Source organism: Pseudopipra pipra, chromosome 1, assembly GCF_036250125.1.
Source record: "Pseudopipra pipra isolate bDixPip1 chromosome 1, bDixPip1.hap1, whole genome shotgun sequence".
In the NCBI taxonomy this organism is placed as follows: Eukaryota; Metazoa; Chordata; class Aves; order Passeriformes; family Pipridae; genus Pseudopipra; species Pseudopipra pipra.
Genome location: NC_087549.1, coordinates 134,338,819 through 134,358,821, shown reverse-complemented (window position 1 = coordinate 134,358,821; position 20,003 = coordinate 134,338,819). Strand labels below are relative to the sequence as shown.

General features: G+C 38.3%; 1 protein-coding gene across 2 annotated transcripts in view; it reads left to right on the top strand.

Annotated features, from left to right (window-relative positions):
- ITGA8 (integrin subunit alpha 8) overlaps window positions 1-20,003 on the top strand; it is a 108,958-nt gene that overhangs the window by 58,001 nt on the left and 30,954 nt on the right. For both annotated transcript variants that reach the window (XM_064678851.1, XM_064678857.1), the window contains exons 22-25: window positions 5,968-6,047; window positions 9,088-9,168; window positions 14,825-14,930; window positions 16,738-16,896. In XM_064678851.1, the coding sequence (XP_064534921.1) occupies window positions 5,968-6,047; window positions 9,088-9,168; window positions 14,825-14,930; window positions 16,738-16,896 (426 nt within the window). The remainder of the gene's footprint in view (window positions 1-5,967; window positions 6,048-9,087; window positions 9,169-14,824; window positions 14,931-16,737; window positions 16,897-20,003) is intronic.

The following is a 20,003-nucleotide window of genomic DNA, read 5'->3' as shown; positions in this document are numbered from 1 at the left end:
TTACTTAAGGTATGTATAGTAAATGACAACTTCTTTAGTCTGATTCTTATCTTCAGTGCACATAAGGATTGTCTTATCTGTTTATATCACAATTTATATCCAGGAAAATGGGGTTGGTTTAAAGTTTTACTTCAAGTTATTGTTGTAAATCTAAAGATTTTCCTAAGACAGCCTCTCATTAATCAGACTACATATTAGATGGAATGTTGGTAGCCTTGCTTTTAGGCAAAAGTGGAACTGAATAATGACTAATGATGGACAGTAGGTAAGGATTAAAAATAGGTTTGGAGATAAAAAAGAGCTACCTTTTCCACAATTGTCATCCTTTGTCCCTATTTCATGACATAATAGTCTGGGAAATCCCAGAATTGTAAACTCAGGAATATTCAGCCATGGATGCTCTTGCAGAGGAATTTAGTGTTTCTTATAAATTTGTAAATGTTACAAATATTTAACTAAAAGCAAATAATCCAAACATTTATACCTAGATAAAAAACTGTCCTAATAAAAATGAAGTGGTCAACAGCATGAACATATATCAGGAATAAACAACAGTTCTTGACTGAAAACTACCACTGCTTGAATTTCATATTGGGCCTGTGGCTTTGCAAAGAAACTAAAGCAAATTTCCTAAGTATTTTCAAAATTCCTACGAAGTTAAGGTTTGTCCTACAGAAGATCAGTATTTCATTCTTCAGACTCTCTACAGAGGGGATCTTTCTTGGTCTCTTATGATCTTGAAGTAGTTCATGTCTGACCCTCGATAAAAGAACCAAAAGAGTCATACTCCCCATGGGAGACTGGGACTAGAATAAGTTTGTTTGGATCCTAGGGATAGCCTCAGATCAGCCACAGAACTGAAAGTGAATGTGAACAGGTGTTTCATACAGTCATCTGCTTGCGTGGTCACAAACAGTCCCAGGGACTCTTTGGGATTACAAGGAGCTGGAAACCACTGAAAATTGGACTCTCGGTAATGGACCTCCTGGGAAGAAGAATCTTCCTGGTGAGTTTCTTTCTCCATAGAACCACTGTGAACTAGAAGTCTCAAGAGAATACTGCAAACATTTTCTGGGAAGGACATAGACAAGAGGGATAAAAGATTTTGAAGGTTTTGTTTTATTCTACTAAATGAAACTCCTAAAATGTAAGAATAATTGAAAACATTTCTGAGGAATGGAATTTTCGTAGTGGGATTATGGGAGGCAATGATGGGCCAAAGCACTGGATAAATTCCAAGTCAAGTCAAATAAAAATGGAGATTCATCCAAGAATCCTCAAAGAGCTGCTGATGTCATCACAAACCTCTCTCAAGGACTTTTGAGCAGTCTTTGGAAGCTGGAGAAGTCCCAGCTGACTGGAAGGTGGAGAATGTTATCTTGATTTCCAAGAAGGGGAAGAAGAAGAACCCCAGTAACTACAGGCCTGTCAGTTTCCCTTCAGCACCTGGCAAAGTTATGGAGAAGATTATTTTGGGAAGTATGAAAGACAGCGCAGTCACTGGTCACAGCCAGCACGGCTTCATGAGAGGAAAGTCCTGCTAATCGAACCTGATTTCCTTCTACAACAAGGTTACCCACCCAGTTGACCAAGGGAAGACAGTTAATGTAACCTTTTTGGATTTCAGTAAAGCTTTCGATATTGTCTCTCACAGGATCCTTCTGGACAAAATGTCCAGCACAGAGCTGGATAAACACATCGTGTGATGGGTGAGCAATTGGCTCACAGGTTGAGCACAGAGGGTAATAGTGAATGGGGTAACATCAGACTGCTGACATGGCACTAGTGGGGTTCTGCAGGGCTCCATCTTGGGTCCTGTGCTCTTCAACATCTGCATAAATTACTTGGATGCAGGACTGAAAGGAATACTAAGCAAGTTTGCAGATGACACAAAACTGGGAGGACCTGTTGACTCCCTTGAAAGCAGGGAGGCCCTGCAGAGAGACCTCAACAAATTAGAGGACTGGGCAATCACCAACCATGGGAAGTTCAACAAGGGAAAGTGCTGGATTCTGCACGTGGGATGAGACAACCCCAGGTGTACGTACAGACTGGGGATGAGATGCTGGAAGGCAGTGCCACGGAAAGAGACTTGGGGATCCTGGTCGATGGCAAGTTGAACATGAGTCAGCAGTGCCCTGGCAGCCAGGAGGGCCAACGGTGGGGGGCATCAGGCAAAGCATCGCCAGCTGGTCAAGGGAGGGGATTGTCCTGCTCTGCTCTGCACTGCTGTGGCCTCACCTTGAATATTGTGTGCAGTTTTGGTCTCTGCAATATAAAAAAGACATTAAGCTGTTAGAGAGTGTCCAAAGGAGGGCCTTTGGATGAAGATGGTGAAAGGTCTGGAGGGGAAGCTGTATAAGGAGCAGCTGAGGTCACTTGGTTTGTTCAGCCTGGAGAAGAGGAGACTGAGGGGAGACCTCATTGCAGTTACAGCTTCCTCATGAGGGGAAGAGAAGGGGCAGGCACTGATCTCTCCTCTGTGGTGACCAGTGACAGGACCTAAGGGAATGGCCTGAAGTTGTGTTAGGGGAGGTTTAGGATGGATATTAGAAAGAGGTTCTTCACCTAGAGGATGTTTGGGCACTGGAACAGGCTCCCCAGGAAAGTGGTTCACAGCACCAAGCCTGACAGAGTTGAAGTGTTTGGACAATACTTTCAGGCACACAGTGTGAATCTTGGGTGTGACTCCTGTGCAGGGCTAGGAGTTGGATTCGATGATCCTTGTGGGTCCCTTCCAACTCAGCATACTCTGTAATTCTGATTCTGTAGTCTCTTGTATTGAGAAACCAGCAATTTTAGTTACCAGCTTAGTGGTTTCCCAGTTAGTCTCAAGGCAGAAGCAAATTCTCAAGATACAGATGGAAGTAGACAAGAATCTTGTGGATGATCAGGATGCAGTGAAGGAGGGCAGGAGAGCATAAAACCCCTTGGGTTTGGAAGAGAAAAGGAAGACTAAACACGAGAGACTCTCACATGTTAGACTGCAGACCCTCAGACTCCTCTCTTTGAATCCAAGGCCATGTTTCCACATCATCCTTGACTCAAAATGCTAGCAGTGTGAAGACTTCAGGAATGCTCTTTGGTGGCTATTAAAGCAGTACTACTCTCACCTGTGTCCTTATGAATTTTCACAATGTAACTGATCCTTCTTTTCTTCAGAATCAATTCCAGGGTTGCCATTTATGGTTTGCTGTTACCAAATATTCCTAAGCAAAATACTTTGTAAAGAGTGACTTAGAAGTAGCAGAATAAAACAACAGAGTGTATAACATATTTAAGGATATTCTGGTTTATAACAAAGTAAACCAACCCTTTAAAATTGAGGCATGTGAAGATACAGTATTACAAAGACAGATGGCTAAATTGTTTGATTATAGTGAGTGAAATCTTAAATCCAAACTTTGTCTTTGAAACCAGCTCTCCTGGACACTCAGGAAAGGTGAAAGGACTTTTGCTTTTTCAGTCCAAACATATTTATGATGGCAAATGTACTTCCAAAAGCAAAATACCAGCCCTTTGCACAAATTGCATAAATCACAAAAGGTTGCTCTGATCTATTTCCAATTTTGCAAAACAATTCTGCACTGGCAGGAGATCAGTTATTCTCAAAATACTCAGTTAGAAAGGGACTCTTTGTGAAAGTTGTGAGTGGAAAGGAAGGGTTAGGTCAAAATCGAACATTGCTGAAGTTCTTAACTATTGAGTCACTGTCATGGCTTTTCGGCACCCTGAAATCCTAGAATTCTTGAACTCTTTAAGATCAACTTTTGGGTATGAGGATTATGTTGGGATTTTGTGATGTAACCCATGGGATATTACTGTAGTGGACTACAGGGTTGACTGACATTTCGCATCTTCAAAATGCATTATTGTCATCTGTGTCCTTAAAACTCTTTACTGACCACAAAAAAATACTTAACCTTTTCAGTATTATCTTTGAGGTTAAAAAAAGAAGAAAAAGTGAAAAAGAATATAAAAAGGTAAGGAAAATCAGAATACCACATGACCCAGAATGCAAATTAAATGGCTGATACCATCTCACTGGCAAAGAGTGCTCAATGTACTTATTTATGACTCTTAAACGGATCAGGCCGACAAGCTTCCTAGTGCCTGTTCAGTGGAGTTAGCAAGTGAAATATAGGTTTTATTAAAAATTCTGCTAGAAAAATCAGGAAGTTAATAGGAAATAATAGTAATAAGATTATAAGACTGGAGGATTGGAAGATCTTGCCTGTTTCTTGATATGTACCAAACTAATTCTTCAAGAGCACAGAGGTTTTATCTTTCTTATGCACTGTAAGACACTTTAAAAAAAACTTTCCCTCTGCCTCCCAGCATACTTCTAAATCCTGTCAAACATGGTAACAGATTAAGGCTGATCACTAATAGCAGGAATGTCATATATTTCAAAGACACATGATGTTACAAACATGGAAAAATTGCAATTTTAATGAAACTAACTTCACTTGGAAAATTTTAAATAAAATTAAACTATTCTGATAAAATTTATGTCCTAGTAAAATAAGGAGGTTGAGTGATTGCTAAGCTACAAGTTCAAGCAAATTAAACTTCTTAGGCCTCAGTGGGTTTTCAGCAAGGGCAAGTGAGCATCTTTGCCCCATAATTAGTAGCAGTGTCAAGGGTTACTTGACATTAACAAAGTCATGCAACTATACAAAGTCAACATCTGCAGCTTATTAGAGTTGTACAGTAGGAGTGTGTTTCACCATTAAATAGGGGATTAAGCCTCAGGGGAGTAATAGATCATCAAAACTACAGTTCATGTCTGCTCTGTCTGATGAAAATTTTATCTTTGGTTCACTACATCTTTTTTCTTCTATAAGTGGAAATAAATTTATTTAGACTGGTTAGTAAAAACAGTAAGAGAAATGGTGAATTGAATATTTGGAAATTTTTGTCTAAAAGACTAAAGAAAGTCATTATATTTTTAAAGGTGAATGGAATTTCAATACAGTTGTTAACATCATCTCCAAAAAGAGACCTTATAAAGAGCTTACATCTCTATTCCATCTCTATTACTCAGTTTTCAACTTCTGAGTAATTTAACAAGCACTGCCTTTTCATCTGAAAGATTCTGCTTCCAAAGAGAGAGATCAACTATAACTGTGACATTAAAATAATCAGAATTCAAAGATTTGAACTTGCCATTTCCTTTATGATGACAATATTGCTTTCAGCATAGGCCAGCTGAAAGTAGTAGTTGAAACATGTTAGGTAAGTCTTGTTCTGGAGATGGATTAAGACTCAGCCATAGGAGAGGTAGACAGGGAGTGAGAAGCAAATGGAAACTGTCAAAGGGAGGAAGCCACGTCTGCAGAAACACAGGGGAACACCGGTGGAAGCACTTGTCTCCTTCAGTTTTGGGAGCTGTGTGTTTTACCCTCTATCTCCTCTGCTCACACACTGCAAGTTGTGGCAAACTAAATTGCAAATATAACTTTGAGTCTGTATTCCTCTTAACAGAACTGCAATAAACCCAAATCAAATTAAATTAAAACTGCTGCTAGTTTAGCCTTAGGTGATCAGTCAGCCCCACAACACCTAAAGCATGCATCTCATAGGTCTCAGTTGCAGAGACAAGGTGGGGAGCAGGAAGCCCTGGAGACCTGGACAAAGGCATGCATAGATGGAGGCAGGGAAGAGAGGTGCCAGACAGCCGTTATTTTCTTTTGGCTGAATGAAGAAGGACCCACCACTGTTTTCTTGGGAGTATGAATCTCTGTTCCTCTGATCTTTCCTCTGTCCAGCCAAGTTTTCCATCTGGTGACATACACAGGCAGGATGGTATTTTTTCCTAAGAAAAACTAGATGATGTAATTTCATACTAATTTTAAAAAACAACAGTATCCAGTATGTCTGTGAAATGCAATGTTGAACAGTACTGCTTTATTGATCTGGGAGATCAACCATTTTTAATAACCTTCTGTTTTGTTTCTTTCTCAGTTCTCCACAGGCATTCGATTTTCTGTTCAGCATTTTGAAAATGCAGAGTCCAGCATCAGTTTTGAGCTCCAAATAAAAAGGTTAGATATTTTATCAAGAGCATGGTTATTTAAATTATGAATATCTATTGATACATAAACTTTAATATATAAGAAGGTCACTCTAACTCCTGAGTGTCAGTAATAATTTCATAGGCTTTCCTATGGTAGCTTACTTCAGGAGGATTTGTGATGTTGGAGCCTTGCTAGCTTTTAGCCAGATCATTTCTTTAAAATTCAGATTAACTGACTTTGGTCAGTAATCCAAGGATCTTCTACAGTTTTGCCAAAATTTTACCTTGTTTTCCACTTCCAAATTAATGAACAGTGATAACTTTGTAACAAAGTTGCATATGTACAAACATATCAGCTATGAAATTCAGAAAAAAGACATACCTCTTCTTCACAGCAATTTAGAAAATAAAAGGAGAGCAGTTAAAATCTGCTCAACGAATTTGCAGACATGAAGAGAAAGAACTGCTTCAGTTTGATGCAGGTGACCCTCTGTCCTTTTGTCCATTAGTTTCCTCCCTCAGGTCCCTTGTGGGCCTCACATACTACTACTGGAGAATCTTCTGTTTTATGCTGAGCAGTACTTCTTCCACAGGGACAAAAAGCACAGGGCAGGCTGGGTTAGGATAAAAGCAAGAACAAGCCTGGGACTTTTTCTGAAGGTGGCAGGGCTTCTGCTTCATCTGTCCTCATCAAATACACGCTGGAGTTCCTGCCCTCTCTGCCCCACACACAGAGACTTAAATGCTAATGTCTGGCCTTTAATGAGGGCCTTGATCATGTTCATTATGGTAAATAACTGAGACATTTAAAATATCTAAGTCATGTTTCCCTAATGTAACCCTTGAAGGAAAGAGCATGCAGAAATTTGGAAGGGCACAGCGATGCCACAGAAGTCAGTGAGGTGCTCGGTCAGGCCTCAGGCCTCTCCCAGAGATCTAGCTGGTGAGCTGGAGCTCATGCAAACCTGGACATGGGCTACTCCAGAGAGAGATACAGCAAATAACTTGTAGGTCTCCTGGCCATGCCACTGGTCACTTCTTAGTGCAAGCAATACAGTTTTAGATGGGTATGTTTAGAGGCTCATGGCTCTAAACCCTTTTCATGCTATGAAATTGTGGAGGCTCAGAGCTTTTTGGATAGCTAAATCTGTCCAGGTGATAAGAGTTGAGGGTAGGTCACTGTTTTAGAAAAAGTGACATGAATTTACTGAGGAGTAAGTCTGAACCTCAGGAGAAAACAGGATCTCATGCTTCCTCCATGAGTGTGTCTCACTAAAATGAAAAGGGAGGAAATCTGTTGGGCTACCAAAACCAAAGATTTTCAGAAACTGGTATGATAGTGCTGAAGAGCACCCAGCTACTTTAAAACCAAAAGAAAGAGTAAAACATCTTGCATGGGGAATGTACCCTACACTTAAAACTCACTGCTTGGTACATTCTTTCTCAAGCAGCACTACAGTTTGAGCATTTCTGTCTCCTTAGTGAACAGGTAAAAGAATCCTGAAAGGAAAAGAGAACAGAAATTCATGAGGCAGAAAGAGGAAATTACCTAAAGGGAAGGAAAAGGAAGAACACATCTGAATTTGTGTCCTAGTCTAATTTATTCAAAAGGGAGACCTTTCATTTACTTCAAAACATCAAGTAGAAAATAAATATTTATTACTTATAGTAAAAAAGCAACAGTCTGAGTAGTGTCTTGAAATCTGATTCCTTTTCTGATGTGGACTTTACTAGGCAATTATATACTCCTTAGAAAGGGAGATGTCCTGGCACTTTTATTTAAACTATTTTCTTCTCTAAAAAAATACCATAAATTATGACCAAGATTTAAATACCATATGTATATATATATGCTCAAAATTTGTATTTTAGGTCCATGGAAAGTGAGGCCACTATACAAATTGGAGAGCAGCTTATTCTAACAGAGTAGTGGTTTAGTAATTTTTATACTTTAAACAATTTCTTTACTTTTGTACTCAAAACAATGGCTATAGAGGATCACATTAAAAGTTCAAATAATGTTTGGGGTGAATCTGCATTAGTTTACAAACAAATTAGAGCTGCTCTTAATTTTAGAAATCAGAAAGCCTGGATCAAAGTAGTATTGCACTTTAATTCTCAAGAGTCAGTCACTGGGAATGCTGGCCTCCCCCGAACATTTCCATTTGACTGATGCTACCCAGATGTGATAACAGCAAGTTGTGACAGCAGTAGAAACTTAGTCTTCATGAAGCAAGGAAGTACACACTTGCTTGAAAAAACCAACCAAACTTAGTATTAAATAAATTCTAAGTCTGTCATTACTTACTTTCTCTGTCTTTATGAATTTGAACCTGAAAACCTTCCTTTACATAAGTGGCTATAGTCATAGGAATGGTCTTTTGAAGTAAGAGTAATTACCTTTATTACTAAGGATTTGCAATAAGGAAAGACAATCAAGTGAGTGAGAGCACTAGACTTTAAACACAGGGATCTATTTTCACTGGTTAGTGGGATTAAGAGTGTAAACACTCTCTGGATAGGGGAGGGGAGGGAAGAAAACAAGAAAAGTAAAGAAACAGTTGATCTGTGTTCTTTTTCCTCAAAGACTGTCATTCAGAAGTCACAAGTTTGGAGAGCCATAAAACCAATTTTTTTTAATTAAAAGCTTGTCTTGTTCATTAACACTGCCTTTCTCCAGTGTTAATGGAGAAAAAAACTCCATTAATAAACTTGGATTTTATTAAGATACTTCAGACAGATAGCCAAGTTGAACAAGGGAATTTACATGATATTCTGAGCTGCGTAAGTTTGTATCATCATATTCATCATAGGATTCTCTAAAGGAAGCTTGAGCTGATTATATTATTAAGCATGTGATGAGCTCAAGTAATATCAGACTTAAATACCAGTGTCCTGCAAGACTAAAGAGTGGCAATGGGAAGCCCATGCTGTAACATGTCCAATGGCATTGCATCCTAACTGGGGCCTTGTGGTATTCAGTGCTGTATCTATGACAATCTCATCATCATAACAATCTAGACTTCTGATAAATAACCTTTGTTAACACTTGTACATATCTTTTCCAGCTCTAACAAGATAAATCCCACCAGCAATTTAGTTAACCTCCATATCAACGTCAGTGCTGTGGCTCAAGTACAGATCAGAGGGTAAGTATTCAACTATTTCAACTCATTAAGATAAGTACTTTCTTATTGAATCTTTCTGCATAATCCCATGTAGTGAATCTTTTGCCATATCATAATTGCAAATACCTTGTCCACCTAGTACACCTGAGTCTCACCCCTGCAAGCCTTGCAGGATAGAGCTGCTAAGGACTTCCTTAGTTTCTGTGCAAATACAGCAACCTGTACAATCTCACATTGTAGTAACACAACTCAGAGCCAACATTTTAGTTGGGCATTCGAATTGTGCATGGATGTTACTAGCACAAAATGCCTCTTCATATGCTTAGGTCTGCTTGTGCAACCACTTGGACACTCAATGCTGAATACTAAAACAGAATCTACTGCTTTTGCAACTGGAAATGTGAAACACATTATGGCAAGGCATATACTAATAGGGAGCAGAGTGAGGTCTTTGGAGAAAGGATGAGTAAGGAATGAGTTATGACAACAAGTCAACCAGGTACTACTGTAGGATTCTTTCATTTCTGCCCGAAGCAAGTGCAAATCCACTGACACAAAGGATACCAAAACTAAACAGGCACAGGATATGAAAAAGATGATTATTTCTATGTCTATTTTCAGATACAGCTTGGTTTTGGAAACTATAAAATGCAATTAGTTGATAATTGCCAGTTGAACATGAGCCAGCACTGTGCCCAGGTGACCAAGAAGGCCAGTGGCATCCTGGCCTGTATCAGACATAGCATGGCCAGCAAGACTAGGGCATTAATTTTCCTCCTATATTCGGCACTGGTCAGGCCACACCTCAAATACTGGGATCATTTTTTGGGCCCCTCACTACCAGAAGGACATTGAGATACAGGGGCATGTCCGGAGAAGGGCAACAAAGCATGTGAAGGATCCGGAGCACAAGTCTTGTGAGGAATGGATTGGGGAGCTGAAGTTGTTTAGTCTGAGAAAAGGAGGCTCAGGGAGACAACTATCTGAAAGGAGGTTGTGGCCAGGTGGGGGTCAGTCTCCTCTTCCAAGTAATAAGAGATCAGATGAGATGAAACAACCTCAGGTTGCACCAGGGGAGGTTTAGGTTGGATATTAAGAAAATTTTGTTCACAGAAGGGGTTGTCGAGCATTGGAAGAGGCTGCCAAGGGAAGTGGTTCAATCACCATCCCTAGAGGTATTGAAAAGCTGTGTAGATGTTGCACTGAGGGACATGATTTAGTGGTGGACATGATAGTACTAATTTTATGGTTGGACCTGATGATCTTCAAGATTTTTTTTCAACCTAAATTATATAATTCTATAAGAATATCAGACTACCCTGTAAAATCTTGGAACTAGACTTCTATCCTGGCATCCTAGAGGAATTTGGCAGGATACTCTATTAAAGCACGTAATTGCCCCAAATGCTTTTTGGCTGAGATATTACATCTCCTATATCTCCTCTTCCAAAGTGCAGCTCAAGACCTTAACCATTATCAGCTCTGCAAGGGGAAAATAGGGAGGTCATGGCCAGCTTCATTTCCATAGTCAGGCCATGAGGCTTGGCTGATGCAAGAGGGCTAGATGTCTCTTATACAACGCACCTCAAGGGACTACCTTAGGTGCAAACAAATAAAAATGTATGTATTTATAAAAACTATTTATTGTTATCTCTTTTAAGACAATATAACTACATAGTGCCAGCAATAAGTCAAATAATTGTGCAGATCACAGAGACCATGTTTTCTTCTCTAATATTCAAGCTAAATCGGTGAGATTTTAAAAGTATTTTTCATCATATTTTGTAAGTGTATTCCAGGTGAAGAAGACTAAAACTAGAGTTAGGTGGAAAAAAGAAGGACTAGCACTCAAAGACTGTGTGGATATATGTTAATGATTGAACTTCTGAAAAGGAGCAGTTGAAAAACAACATGTTTAATAAGAACAGAAGTGAGAATATTATTTCATTTTCTGTATTTAGTTGTGACCTAGGGAAATGAGCTGGATAGGAAGAGAGGTGAAAAATACAAAATGAGGGTAACACAGAAACAGAAGTAGAGGCTGAGGAAATAAAAATCAAAGGTGTTATTTAATGGGCTACAGATGTGTGAGAAAATGTTGGGAGCCAGCAGCTCAGATGTTGCCATGGGTGAACACCCAGGTTACAGGCTGGCTGGACTCTCAGTGTATCAGCGGAAGAGTTGTGGTTACACACACAGGACTTCTCAGTAAGGGCTGCTTCCAGTGCTGTGGATTCTGGTCTTTTAGTGAGGTTTCTTGTCACTTTCACAGAAAAATTTTGCAAACCATTTTTTCTTTGCAAACATTTTGGAAACTTTTTGTCTCCAACGTGTTCTCTCTGTTCCGTAGTGTGTTCCTTTTAATGAAAAGTTCTGTAACAGGTAAATAGATAGACTGAAAATGACCAAAACATCCTCACTTTTTAAGAGCTTGGCAACAAGCAGAAAAAGAGTTTTGAATTGCTGCCTGTAATGCTAAGAAACAGGTCATTAAATACAGAGGAATTACTTAACTGAATGACTTCCAGTTTCTTTCCCCTTAAGTCTTTTCATTTTCTTAGCTATAGCATGCGTGTACAAAGTGCTTTGTTCACAGATTTTGCTAATTATTCAGAGATGCTAAAGCATGCAGTTCCAGGGGAATTGCTCACTATTTCCTAGATAAAAATAAAACAGACTATGTCCACATTTGGACAGAAAAATATCCTGCATTGGTTTCTCTACTGCTCTGCACAAAGTTCCATGAAGTGGAACTGGATATGTTGTACATTTTACTGAGGAAAAGTAAGGAGTTTGGAAATTTTGAATATGCATACATGCATGTATACCTGTACAGTGGAACCATGCAAATATTTCCTCTCTGAAAAAGGAAGAAATCTTCTCCAATATCGTCTTCTAAAGAAAATTAAGAGAACTCCTTAGATAGTTCAATGAGCAGTTGCTTTGATAAGTGAGATTTGATTATTTTGCTTATCTTTTTTTTTCTATAAAAATGTAAGAGTTTTAGTGTTGTAATTGTTATCTGCCACTGCTGAAAAAAGCACCAGAGGAATGAGGAATTCAGGAAGGAAGTCATTTGGATTAGGAGGATTTGCAGCTGGCAGAATTCTTATTGTATATCCCACATAAGCCTTTTCTGTAGAGCATACTTTGTTTATCTTATTTTTCAGTGCTCTTGTTTGACTGCTAATTGTCACATAAAAGTCTAGGAAAAATCCTTGCCTAACAAATCATTAAAATGTTAAAAATATTCTCAGTTAAATACAAAATAAAATAGTCAAAAGAAAGGATTTCTTTTTCATTTGACCTGGTGTTTCTACTTTTATGTCAATAGCAGAAGTCCTTAAAATAACTATGAAATCTGTTAAAATAAATGTCCTTTTATATTTTAGAATAATTTTAATTGAATGTCGACATTTACACTCTGAATTTAATAATTCTGTGGATAAGAAAAACACTTACCCGTGAATGCAATAGAAACCACTGGTTTTTGAAACCATGCCTGCTTCTTTTTGTCTGTGTAGAGTTTCTGATTTGCAAATTTTTGCTGTAGCTTGGGGGTCTATGTGCCTTGGCTGTTGTATCAACACAGGAAATTTCCTATTCTCCAACAAAAATCAAGAATTAAAATTCGTGTTGGAAACAGGACCATTTGTGAAATAAAGCAAGTTAGGCTAAGTACCTAATCTGAAATGTCTTTTTTAATAAATATGTTTAATTTCCTTTATTATTTGGGTTAGCTTGTGAATTTGTCCTCTGGCATACTTGTTAGTACAAACTGCTGGCCTTTTGAAGTCTGAGGAACTACTTAGGATACCCTAAATTTCACAAAGAGTTGTACTTAACCTGGATGATATTAAATTGTTCTCTGGGATTCCTTGGTGCTTTGAGAAACTGTATGCTGTAGGAAACTTTCTTTCAGACATTTCATTCTTTGTATGTGACGTAAGAACTGTAAGCAAGAACAGTTTGTTTCCTCCTAAAGTATTTTGTCAGCATTTACAACAGAACCATCCAATATTCTCTTCTTCAAGGGGCAATCTGCAGCAGTGCAAAGTGATTAACATCAATGCCTAGAAGTCCATCATTTTATTCAAATGTTATATTCTAAAAAAAGTCCTTAGTGATTTTTTTTTAACAGTTTTCTGTCAGCAAACTTCCTGCTTTGGCAGAACAAGCATTGAAATTGTATGGCTTTTAAGCTAAAGCCCGGAGAAGAGGAGGCTCAGGGGGGACCTCATCACTCTCTACAACTCCCTGAAAGGAGGTTGTAGCCAGGTGGGGGTTGGTCTCTTTTCCCAGACAGCTATCAGTAAGACAAGAGGGCATGGGCTTAAGCTGTACCAGGGGAGGTTTAGGTTAGATATTAGGAAGAAATTCTTTACAGAGAGGCTAATCAGGCATTGGAATGGGCTACCCAGGGAGGCAGTGGATTCTCTGTCCCTGGAGGTTTTTAAGATGAGACTGGATGTGGCACTTAGTGCCATGGTCTGGTAACCGTGGTAGTAGTGGATCAAGGGTGGGACTTAATGATCTTGGAGGTCTTTTCCAACCCGGCTGGTTCTATAATTCTATGATTCTATGATTCTATGACTCTGTAAACCAGCAAAACTGAGTGAGATTTCACCCTTGCAAAGAAAGGGTAATACTATTTTAGCACCAAGATCTACTTGCAGTACTAGCAGATGACAGATGTCTGTGCCAAAACTCACCTACAATGCTGAAAGAAATTCTTGGGTTCTGATACCCCAACTTCTGAACACCTGAGTGAGGTTAGATTGGCATCTGAATGGGATCTGTACAAGGAACTTCCAATTTTTATTGGAAGTAAAATGTTTGTGATTCAAATAGAAATGTTAACAGATGACTACTTTCTTGCAATCGGATAGAGAAGGAAAGGAAAGATAAAATAGCAGATCGAAAGAAAGATATCAAATATTAAGTCACTGTTTTCTTCATTTATGTTTTATTCATGTGTTGCAAGTTGCAACAGTATTTCAGGGAATGCCTTAGCTGTCGCTTCCTTTGCAAAGCAGTTGGAAAGCCTGGAGCACTATTTCAGGCTCTAGTTCTGAGTTCAGTTCTCAATACACCAATTTCCAATATGACTTCATGGAAGTCACAGTGTGTCAGTTTCCCACCTGTAAAATGAGATAGACTACTTTGCAAGGGTTTTTAAATTGCAAGGTTTTTTAAAGGAATAAGAACGGAGGTTATAGAAATTTATAATCAGAACAGTTAAATACCTAAAAATGTTATGCAGGGAAGAAAGATGCATAGCTTTAAACAGCTACAGGCTTTAAATGGGAATGGGAAAATACATTTATTTATGTATCATTACTCCAGTTTTTTGGATAATATATTCAGATATCTGAATATCAGTGAGAATGATGTAAATGCCCAAGAGACTGGTGTCCTCTCTACCAACAGAGTTACTCTCTTGTCTGGAAAGGACCATCCATCAGAGGAAGTATGAAAATAAATACACCCCCAGTCATCTGTAAGGACTGGATAGTACTTTATGAAAGCAATGTAGTGTTCACCTCACCTAATTTGAATTAATGTGCCCAAATAACAAGCCCCTGAGAGTTCAGTTTTGGTCTTAGTTTTTTTTCTAAAAGTGATGCAGTCAGTCACTGGTAACAATTACTCTTTTAACCTGTTTTGTGTATTACAGAGTGTCTCACCCCCCAACAATTATTTTGCCACTTCACAACTGGGAACCCAAAGATGAACCTACAAAAGAAGAAGAAGTTGGTCCTTTAGTAGAACACATCTATGAGGTAAAAATTATATATGTTGCCACAGGACCCCACACTGCCCCCATTGAAATCCTGATGAATTTGGTTTAATTTCTTTATCTGCAGCTAGATAAAGCCACAAATGTAAATATTCTGACTTTAGCACATGACCTAAATTTAATCTGGGAATTCACAACCCCATTATCTGTTCATGTGAGTGGAGGAGATGTTGATTTATGTTAGGAGTCTGTCTTTGATATTTAAAAGATTTATAAACATTTTGGGTGTTAGACAAGAATTAAAAACAGTGCTTAAAAGTTCATTCTAATCGGTGTCAAATACCTTTTCATTAGAAGCTGTGAGTGCTGTGCACAGGAAAAAATTTTTTCTTTGACATTTAGCTAACTGAGAAAAAATTGTGGACATACATGTAACTTGTTACTTCATTGCTCAGAAAATGATCTGCTGAAAATAACCCTCAATATTTGAAGAACACATGTTTCTACCTTTTATTGTTGTTGGTCTTTTCTTATGGATGATTTGTCAATTAAAAGAGAAGAGTTCAGCATAGAAAAAGGCCATTGATTAAACTACATGGCATACAGGCCATCCTTAGAATCTAATAGATAACCTTTATTCTAGAGGGTAAAAACAGAGTGCTTCACATATGGTTATAATTAACAAACTAGCCCTCAAGAAAACATAAGCAACAGAGCTTAATCAGTAATGTAAGATTACAATTTGCATGACATACTAAACTGTAATGAATCAGACTGTAAAATACAAGTTATCATTTGTGAATTCCTCATCTTAACACATTTCTCTAAACTGAAGAACCCCTAAAAAATCTTTCTGTCTCAAGCATTTGGATTGTTTGTGAAACTATATATGTGACTTCAAATTTATTAAAATAGTTACAGTGATTAGTTACACTGATTAAGGAAACCATTTTCATGGTTTATATCAGCAAAGCATAAAAAAGGCCAAACACCCTCTCAGAAGATGTAAGATTGAAAATGGGTTTTATATAGTTCTAAATAAAGTTCATCAGTCACAAAAGTTCTACACATTTAAAAAAAGGAGGTTGTCACATCTCTAGAAACTTTGCATAAATTTCCATGGTGTTCAGCTTCTTTAGATTTTCATGCCCAGTTATAACACATATCCAGACTTCCTGAGGTCATTAGATATTTTCATATTGTAAACTGGTATAAGGAAACTATTTAATAGCCCAGATTTTTAAAATGTTATTATTTCTATCTTTGCTCTTTTTTCCAAGAAATAATAATGTTCTGGGATGTTACCTTAGGAAAACTGGTTCCTTTTCTTCTTTTGAGGAAATCTGAATTGGCAAGTATTGAAAATAGAGTTCTTAACCAGAGAAGCTAAAGTTCTGCTATACCTTCTATTCCTGTGCCCTGAAGTATAATTCTTTTGTATTCTGAAGTTTTGACTACTATTTTCAACTATGATCTGTTATGGTTCATTGTTCATAGTTCTTTAACGGTTTTTTGCTAGTGTGTTTTGTGTTGGGTTTTTTTTTTTAGGTAATTTCAACTCTTCATATGTAGGAAAAAATGAGAAAGGGGTCGGATTTCTTGAATACAGACTGACAGAAAATGCTGTTCTCCCAGATTTGCCACTGGCTTTATGACTAATGTACAGAGGTCCTCGTCTCCTACCTACCAGCGATTCTCCATCAATAAAGCGATGTTAATAATCTATACATTCTTTCCAAAATACTCCAAGACTGTGGACACTAAGAATTTGAAAATATCTAAGTGGTTGTTGCTGTGTCTTTTGTTGTTATTTACTGCCTTGGAAAGTACTGATGATATTTCTTTGACAGCTGCACAATATAGGACCAAGTGCCATCAACAACACAGTTCTCCATGTCGGTTGGCCTGTGTCCAGTCGAGAAGAATTTCTTCTTTATATTCTTCACATTCAGACACATGGACCACTGCACTGTCAAACAAGCTCCCCCATTAATACAATGCAAATAAAGGTAAGTATTTTATTTCTATCTCTGTCTGTAATATGCTTGATCTTTTTTTTTTTTGCCTACACTTCACAATGGAATGGAGCTTTGGGGGAATTTTTAACAGAGACCCTAAGATCGTTTTCCTGGGTAAAAACCAGGAGTCTATAATATTTCTAGTATGACAGTTGTGTTGCATGGTACATGTTTGGTTTCCTTTTTTCTCTTTCTATAAAAGGGGGTTATGTTTCCCCTTTTCCAGTCAGTGAGAACATCACCAGACTGCCACAACTTCTTAAATATGTATAATTGCTTAGCTAATGAATCTCCCAATTTCCTCAGGATCTGTGGATGTGTCTCATCAGGTCTCATGGACTTCTGCACTTTCAGGCTTCTTAGATGTTCTCGAACCTGACCTTCTCCTACAGCAGGCAGTTCTTACTCTCCCAGTCCCTGCCTTTCCCTTCTGTCACTTGGGCAGCGTGGCTGGAGCACTTGCCAGTGAAAACTGGGACTGAAAGGCGTTGATTGCCTAAGTGTCCTCCCCATCCTGGGTAACCAGGTCTCACGTTTCTTTCCGAAGAGGGCTTAAATTTTTCCCTATCTTCCTTTGCTCCCCAATGTATGCATAGGTTTTCTTATTGCCCTTGATGTCCCTTGCCAGATTTAATTCTGTCAGGGCTTTAGTTTTCTAACCTGATCCCTGGCTGCTTGGACAATTTCCTATTTTATGATTTATGTTTGTGATGGCAGATCCCCCCAAAAGAGCTTGGTTTGGCTCAAAGTCAGAAGATTAAGCAAAACACAGCTCTACATATTATCCCATCAAAAACAAGGTATCCAATTTATTAAGCATAACTGATGCCAGACATTTCTGAAGCAAATAACACTTTTCAAGTTTAACCAGTAGCCTATTAAACATCTTACAGAGAGACCTGCATTCTAAGTGCTAAAAGTGCTTTACGTCTTTTGCATACCAGGAGGGTTTTGAATTCAGTATAATGGATGAAAGTGGAGACATCTTTCTAGTGATGGGGATTGCTCATAACCACAGCAGCTACAAGTCAAATGTTTAGCTTAAGGAGAGAGAACAACAATACATACTTAAAAGAATAAAGAAAAATTTATGTATACCAAATACATTATGGCTAGCATTTTGTGTTTCACCCAAGAAACCAGAGAGGGATTAGGATTCCACCATTTTATTTAGCTCTCTAGAGGAGGTATGAGTGATAGGAAACAGAGGACAGGAAATGTTTGCCTTTTATACCCAAAGCACAAGAAGTTTAGAAACAGAATTTTTTTTTATTTATCTTTTCCACCTCATTTCCACATGTTTTTCAAAAGCAGCAAGAAGGAAGAAGCTGAGGTGCTGCATTTGTACTTGCAAGCGTAGCATCTCAATCTCACTGCTCAGATCAGGTTGCAAGCACAAGAAAAGGAGTAAAGAAGTTCAGCATCCTCCCTCCCTAGCCTCTGTGTTCTGTTTTAGTTTTGAATTAAGAAGCTGAGTAGAATACTGCCACAGATCTTAAGGACATTTTCAGGCAATGTTTTTTTGGTGGTTTTTTTTTGTTTTGTTTTTGTTGGTTGGTTTTTTGTTTGTTTTTTAGTTTGCTCTTGCTTCTCCTACTTGATAATGATTGCATATGTTACATAAACAAGACTAAATTCTTGTGAAGCTTGTGAGAAATTTTCCTATAATAATGGTCCATCTGTTTTAGCAGAATATGGCTTTAGATTCACAATTATTATTTCAAGAATTTAAATATCCTTTTGTTACTTCAGTTTTTCAAAGCACTGAACAGCATGAATACACCAATCAGGTTTTAAATATGTAATGCTTATCTATTACTTCGTATGGGAAGAGGATGCAGAGATAGCTTCCTTCAGGTTTTGTATAAACAGCAAGATGCTTGGCTCAAATTTCCAAATAAGGCCGAGGATGTTATTTGCCTGGTTTCTCTTGGATTTCTGAACTCAGCTCTCTTAGGGCACTCGGTCATTTCCCCTTTGAAATTACTTAGACTGTTCAGTTTCAGTCAAAGAAGTGTATTCCTCCCCATTGCTGAATTTCTTATCTTGTAAAAAAGTTTCCTTCGTGCTTTTTTGTTTCATCCACAAAAATGAATCAAACCTGTGCACACATGGGAAGACTCTTTTCTGGGGACTTTTCCCTTTCTGTAGCTTAGCTTTCTCTGAAGGCAGCGAGGGATTTGAAAGGATAATAAAATTATGAATCCTGAAAAAGGTGTAAAGAGGAGCAAAAGAACTTATCAAAGATACGGAATGAATTCCATTGCAGAAGAACTCAGTGCAGTAGGATGCATCAATCTAGAAAGGAGGTGACTATGCACAAATATGATCCTTAAAATGAGTAGTGGTGGGAAGAGCATGGCTGTGGATTTACTGTCCTCTGCCTATTCCTGCACAGGAACTGGAATGCTTACTGAAGTCTGGAGAGCCAGATTCAAAACAAGCAAAAGGAAGTGATGGTTCATGATGACAGGTCTTAAGTGTCTGGAACTTGTGGACAAAGGAAAGTAGTCATGGTTAAAGTTTACATGATTTTAAGAGGAAAGTGAACAAATTCACAAAAGAGAAGTCCAGTGAAGATTAGTAAATGAATAAAAACTTCATACTAATAAGTAAGCCCCCAAGCAGAAAACATTTGGGAGCTGAAAGTTATTAGGAGAGTATTGTGTATGTATGCCCTGTTCTTACTTTTCCTAAAGGCAGCTGAGGTGAGAAGAGGGCTCAGCTAGATGGCCTGAGCCAGTATTCCTGATGAGTTGGTTTTTTAGTCCCAGACTGATGGCAAAAAGCAATTTTATGAAACCTATACCTGTTAATACCTGTTAATTCCAACTTCCATGGTAGACTATACAAGGTGACACACATGGCACATTCTCAATAGCTGAGAACTGAAGTACCATGAGTGAGGCACCTGTCAGGGAAGCAGTGAAATAGCAGCTAAAATCCACCACATGGGCAAGGTATATCCACCAGCATGACCAGCAGGAGCTAACGTCTCCCAGAGCCACTGTCTCCTCACACTGCAAAACTGTTATTATAGTGTGTAAGTCTTGGTCTTGGAACAAAATAATACCATCCAGTGCATTGCTCTTCAGTGG